The sequence below is a fragment of the Quercus lobata genome, chromosome 7 (assembly GCF_001633185.2).
Source record: "Quercus lobata isolate SW786 chromosome 7, ValleyOak3.0 Primary Assembly, whole genome shotgun sequence".
NCBI lineage: Eukaryota > Viridiplantae > Streptophyta > Magnoliopsida > Fagales > Fagaceae > Quercus > Quercus lobata.
In genome coordinates this window covers 20,305,418-20,312,332 of record NC_044910.1, presented here as the reverse complement: position 1 = coordinate 20,312,332, position 6,915 = coordinate 20,305,418, and the positions used below count along the sequence as shown (strand labels likewise).

Sequence of the window (6,915 nt, the reverse complement as noted above, 5' to 3'; positions counted from 1 at the left end):
AGTGTCATAGGATTAGACAAAAGGGGGGAGGGGGGTGGGGGGTGAAATCTTATACCCATCCCTATGTATGTTAATAGTTGTAAAAATAAAAAGTATAAAAAAATATTGCACAACTGGCTTTCATGACGGCTATCTATGTCTTCATACAAACTTGAGGAAAAATATTGACATAGGTAAAAGAGTAATGTTATGGATATAATATTTTTTTAACAAAAAATTTTCAATATTTTTGGCTCAATTTGTTGTGATTAGTGTAAATATCACTTTCACATTTGTATATCATTGATTACACTTTTATTAAACATTAATTACAACATAATATTTCAATAATTATAATATAAATATATTTGAAAAATATTATTTCCTTAAGGATATTTGACTAGCTTTTAATTTATAACTTTTAAATACAACTTTTTAAAACTTTATTTTTTAAAAATTTTTTAAAGTAAAAGTGAATTTTCAAAAAAAAAAAAAAAAAAAAACTAAATAAGCTACAAGGCTAAAGGTGTAGGTGCATTGGCAGTTGTAAAGCTTATAAAGTATGAATCCGGTGTTGTACTATCACCATCACACCCTTACTTACACTCGCGGAAAAGTGTTGATTCCCTTTTGGTTTTATGTGCTTTTTTTTTTTTTTTTTTGGTGTATATTTGGATTGGAGAAAACAATTAGTCCCTTATATTAAGGAATGAAGTGTAGCTCAGAAAGTGTAAACCCACATGCAATTATTCACTTCCCACTGCTCTCTCAATCCCCAACAAAACAAACAGACCCCATCTTCTAACGGTCATTCCTGATATTATTCGTCGGTCACCGACTATCTATAAAGTGGAGAGATACTTCTACACACGTCTCACTGACATAAACCCTAGACAATCGAAAATGACAATCATACCCTTGGTGGCTCTATGTCGACAACATTTTATTACTATGAGAGAGTTTATATTTTAGTTTTTTTTAAATTTTTTTTATTTTATAACAGATCTGCCGTTTAGTTTTTATGCATATTCATAATAATAAGTAAAAAAATGGTACAGGTTAAATAAGAATTAATAAAAATTTATCAAATATTTATTTTAAGAAATAAACACACACTAAAGAAAGAGAAAAAAAATTTTAACACAAAGTCACACAAATTTAACTGTTATGAAAATATTGTGAAATTTTTTGTTTCATAGCTTAGCATTAATTATATATCCTTATTTATGAAAAAAAAAAAACTAAGCATTAATTAATGTATTACTAACGTTTTTTTTTTTTTGAGAATTAATGTATTTACTAACGTTGTTGTTGGTTGGGCGTGTAGAGGTGTCAGAAGACCAAGGTGGAAGTGGTGGGCCAGTCATTGTCAATCGAAAACCTATCCAAGGGTTCGTACTTCTTAGATCTCTGACAATCAGGTGAGTTTAATATTTATTTATTTCTAAAAAATCCTGATACATATATATATATATATATATATATGTATGGTAACCAAAGGCAAATAAAGAAAAGAGAAACAGAAATGGTTACCATGTTTCCATTCCATTTATTATAACAAGATCATGTGAGATGACTTCAACTCAAAAGCCATTGATTCCTTCAATCTTAAGCAAAAAAATTAAGCTTATTTTTGAAAGAAACCCTCTTACTTTCCCTTTCGTTTCTTCTAATTTTATTTATAATGTTTATTTGTTTACTTTCACATAAATAAAAATATATTATTTGTTTTTTTAGAAAATCAATTAGTATGAATTTATTTTATTTAGAAAGGTTAGCTTTTTAGCCCCAGCGCCTCCCTTCCACTCCTCTGCTCCACTGAAAGTGATCTCTCTCTCTCTCTCTCTCTCTCTCTCTCTCTCTCTCTAAATTATAGCCGTTGGAGAACTCTCATCAAATGCTGCTGGTTTATTGACAGAAAGTCATCACAGACAGGAATTTAGATTCTTAGTTTGCTAATTTCCGTGGTGGTTTTTGTCTTGTCCCTAATCGCTTGTCTCTATTATATTTCAATACCCAAAAAAAAAAAAAAAAAAGCAATATTCACGATTCTCTCCCTTTCGTTTTTTTCGATTTAAAAGTTTTTACGCGTCTTTGAGATATATAGGACTAGGGTAGGAGTATCACATAAATTGAAAACCAGTGTGTGTCCTTTGAGTTCTTTGTCAATGCCTGTTTCTGGGTTCTTCTTCATATTTTTTGCTCTGTTTTGAATCTGCCGCTTCTTCAATAAAACAATAACGCTCTCTCTCTCTCTCTCTCTCTCTCTCTCTCTGTAACTCCAAAATATAATAGAACGCAGCACAGAACAAAAAGCTAGAAATTTCCTCAACCCCTCATTCTTATTTTTACATTTTAGTCCACCTATATAGTCCACAGTCCCTTCATTCTTTTCACAATACCATACTTTACATATTCCTGCCTTTATATATTTTTCCTTTCTTTCAAGATTTTATTTTTTTGGGTTGCTTTTGCCTTTAAATATCTATTAGATCCTTCTCAGAAAAAAGATATCTATTGGATCCATATTCTCTCACTTTTTTTCGTGGGAAGAAAAATTCCCTGGTTTTTCGCTGATTCCTCCCACCCACACCCACCTGCAAAAAACCGTTGCTTTTTTTTTTTCTTCCCTCTTTTCTCTCTCTTTTATTAAGGAAAAAAAAGATCCGCAGAGTTTTCTTAATATATAATAGACATATAGTATAAAATAAATCAAGCTTATAACTTTAACTGCCTCCCTTCTTCCCAGTTAACAAAAACATACACATTTTTTTTTATTGATTTTTCTGTGAAACTTTGGTGGGAATCATGGAGTGGCAGTGGTTTTCGAGGTGGGTTTTGGTTATAGGAGGAGTATTGGGTTGTTTATGTGTTTGTGTAGAAGGGCTTGGTGTGAACTGGGGAACCATGGCAACTCACAAGTTGCCACCAAAGACAGTGGTTCAGATGCTGAAAGACAATGGTATTCAGAAGGTGAAGCTCTTTGATGCAGAGCAGTCTACGATGAGTGCTTTGGCTGGCTCTGATATTGAGGTCATGGTTGCTATTCCCAATGATCAGCTGGCTGTCATGACTGACTATGATCGTGCCAAACAATGGGTCAAGAAAAACGTCACACGCTATCTCTTCAATGGAGGGGTTAACATCAAGTATGTGTCCAATTATCAATATCAATTTGTATGGTTCTAAATTTTATTTAAAGATGTGCTCCTTTTTTTGTGTTTTGTTTTTTTAGTGCATCGCCATGAGCAGCACACATATCTGGATTTTGTTCGATTAGTTCTATTACTTTAACTTGACAAATTATTGGGTTTTTTTTTTTTTTTTTGGGGGGGGGGGGGGTGGAGGGGGTGTCCTTTGTATTAGAAAAATTAGCTTCTTTTATGACCTAATTCATATGGAAGGGATTGAACAATTAAAATTCTATTTCTTGGGATGTTGAGTCTATAGAGTAAAAGTATAATTATTTTGTTTATTGGTTGGATTAATTCTTCAATCTGCCATTGGGGTGGCTGTTAGGAAAAAATTTATTCCATAATTTTATGTGGCATTCAATCATGCCTTTCAATTTCTTTTCTGAAGTGATTCAGAAATCAATCAACTTGAGTGTGTTGTCATTGTTATTTCCCCATTTGATCTGGTTTTTAATTGTATTTTTATTCTATTAAAGTGTAGCGCATGAATTTCCTTTAAGGTCGTTTCTATTTATAATGCCTTAATCAGTTGCTGAGAAGTTGTGCACCAGTAAGGAGTAGGAAAAGGGTGCTTGGGATCTAACCAACCTAAGTCCAACTTGTTATATATTAGTATTTGTTTCAATGTTTACTTGGCAACCATTGGAAACATTAGATTCTTTATAGTGGTTCTTTTCTGAGGGAACTTTGTATTGAAAAGGAGAAATGGATGATTAGCACGGTGATAATTTCCCCATCCAGAAAGTTGATTGCAATGTGATGTGTCTTTTCAAATTTTGAGATTTTGAGAGACCCTAATTCTTAGAAACATAACAATAAGAATAGCAGGGAAAGATGAAGGAGAAAATGGAAGTGTGACTTTATTTTCTTCTTTCCTTTTTGGGCATTATTTCCAGCTCTTCACCACTGACATGGAAGAGAGGTTAGCGGTGTTTGATAGGATAATTAACGATGAGATTTTTTTTTTGTTACAGTATTTTTTTTTTCAATAACAGAGTAGTGCAAAATATTATATTGGACACCACTTGTGAAGTGTTCATGTTTATTGAAGAGTTGAAGGATATGGATCATTATTAGATTTACTAATTTTAGCTTTAGATGGGGAACTTAATAATTTTTACATTTTAAAAACAGACGACCATTTTGTTCGAGTGCAACCTGCACTTTTTCTTTACTGATTGGATAAACCTTTCTTGTCAATGACGTGACTTTGAACATTTGCTTAGAACAAGATCTCAAGCTTATCGTTCTTAAAGTGCTAAACCCCTGAAGATGGGCAATGTTATAAAATTTTGTTTCTTCTGTTTTAAATTTACTAGCTGGTAAAAGTAAGGAATAATATTTAGACCTTCAATCAATGTCCTCACTTTCAAGCAAACTGGTTGCACAGCTAACTTTTCTACTCAACATACAATTTTGATTTGTCTGCGTTGTTGTTGCTATTCTTTTTGTAAATTTGGCATTGCAGATGCATTGAGGCAAAAAACTTGCAATTAAGCTTCTCTTTCTTATCATATTGTCTCTTTTGCACAGGTATGCAGCAGTTGGGAATGAGCCTTTCCTGACATCCTACAATGGCTCATTCCTGAATATCACCTTCCCAGCACTTCAGAATATTCAAAATGCCCTTAATGAAGCTGGTGTTGGAGACTCTATCAAGGCCACTGTGCCTTTAAATGCTGATGTCTACTTCTCTCCAACAACCTCCGCCTATCCCTCTGCTGGAAGGTTTCGGGCTGATATCACCGACTTAATGACTCAGATTGTCCAGTTTCTAAGCAAGAATAATGCACCTTTCACAGTAAACATTTACCCTTTCCTAAGTCTTTATGGTAATGACGATTTCCCAATTGACTATGCCTTCTTTGATGGAGTAAGCAAGCCCGTCGTTGACATTAATGGGATCCAATACACCAATGTGTTCGATGCTAACTTTGATACCTTGGTTTCTGCTCTGAAAGCTGTTGGGATTTCTAACATGACCATTATTGTAGGGGAGGTTGGGTGGCCTACAGATGGGGACAAGAATGCTAATGTAGGTAACGCTTATAGATTTTACAACGGGCTTATAGCAAAACTTGCAGGCAATAAGGGTACCCCACTACACCCTGGATATATAGAAGTTTACTTGTTTGGTCTTATAGATGAGGATGCCAAGAGCGTTGCTCCGGGAAATTTTGAACGCCATTGGGGAATTTATAGGTATGATGGGCAGCCAAAATATGCGATAGATGTTTCTGGTCAGAGTCAAAATAAATTTCTTCTGCCTGCACAGAATGTGGAATATCTTTCCAACAAATGGTGTGTGTTCAATCCAAATGCCAAAGATCTGAGCAAACTAGCAGACAACATAAATTTTGCTTGCACCTTCGCAGATTGCACCACACTTGGATATGGGTCCTCTTGTAATAATTTGGATGCCAATGGGAATGCCTCATATGCATTTAATATGTATTTCCAGATACAGAATCAGGATCCAATGGCCTGTAATTTTCAAGGGTTGGCCCAAGTGACTACACAGAATATCTCACAAGCAAATTGCAATTTTACCATTCAGATAGCTACATCTTCTTCTTCACGGGGGTCTTCACTGGTGACTTCAGTATTTATAACTCTCTTCATGTTTCTGTTAGTATAGAATTGTTTTTGTAGATATATCAGGTGTACTGTAATTTTATTTTTGTTAGTTTCTATTGTTACAACTTTTTGGATTATTTTTACCATGGAGATTCATTTAATAAAAAACTTCCTAGGATCTATAAATCGTATTGCTAATAAGCATCTAATTCTTTGTATGTGGGGTTAGATTTGTTATGATGTGATGAACGATCCTACAGTGGTCTTGTTTACCTGAATCAAAAAACTTGGAACATGTTTAGATCCACTTTGTTTTCCCTAGAAGATTTCTTCGATGTTAATTCAATTAGTCTAGAGACAATTTTAATAGTAGATAATAAAGTGATTTCAGTAGTGGATTGATAGAAGAAAGAAGGATGAATTTTTATTCTTACAACTATCTTTTTGAACCAGATAGTTCACAGTGCTCATTCTATGGATACTGTAAAGCCAACTCATGTTTTCACTCTATTTTCATTATGAAGATGTATCAGGATCCATTCCTCAAACCAAATCAAGCGAACGTTATGGAAGTTCCTGGATTGTGTGCAATAAGAGTAGTGTCAAAGTCACTCTATGATTTAATAATAATAAATGGAAAATTGACTGTGAAAATAAATAGCATTTGCTATCACAAGAAGTTGTGAATTTATTGTTTATTTTTTGTTTATAACATCAGTTTACCAATGCTGAGCTCAGTGACTTGATGAGCTTTTAAAAGTTAGGAAATTTTTCTAAGCCTAGTGATGAAAGCTTTCAGAAAGTGAAGGTAGGTGAGTGAAAAAGCATTTTGTTCTAATGTTATCGGCGATTGAATCATGAGGTTTTGATTCTTTTGAATGCTACTCTGGGAAGAAATGATTACCCATCATGCCAGGAATGAGAGGCGCAAGCTGGTTATACTGTTTTTGGATGATTAATCATTGGGCTTATAGGAGTCCAATGCCATACTCTCATTTTCCGGTACATATATACATTTGTACTCAAATTGACACTAATGAGTGACGATACTCATATGTCTGATACCAATTTTGTTACAAAATTATTATAAACGGATGAGGTTGTTGAGTTATTAAGTCATGTGTTTCACATTCATCACCTGGGCAAATTTGGCACATTGGGTGAT

At 33.8% G+C, this 6,915-nt stretch overlaps 1 protein-coding gene across 1 annotated transcript; it reads left to right on the top strand.

Moving 5' to 3' along the window:
- The first annotated feature begins 1,801 nt into the window (after positions 1 to 1,801).
- On the top strand, positions 1,802 to 5,968 carry LOC115953124 (glucan endo-1,3-beta-glucosidase 8-like). Its single transcript, XM_031070633.1, has 2 exons — positions 1,802 to 3,128; positions 4,707 to 5,968. Exons 1-2 carry the CDS (start codon positions 2,788 to 2,790, stop codon positions 5,809 to 5,811), a joined length of 1,446 nt encoding a protein of 481 aa, XP_030926493.1. The 5' UTR covers positions 1,802 to 2,787; the 3' UTR covers positions 5,812 to 5,968.
- The last annotated feature ends 947 nt before the right edge of the window (positions 5,969 to 6,915 follow it).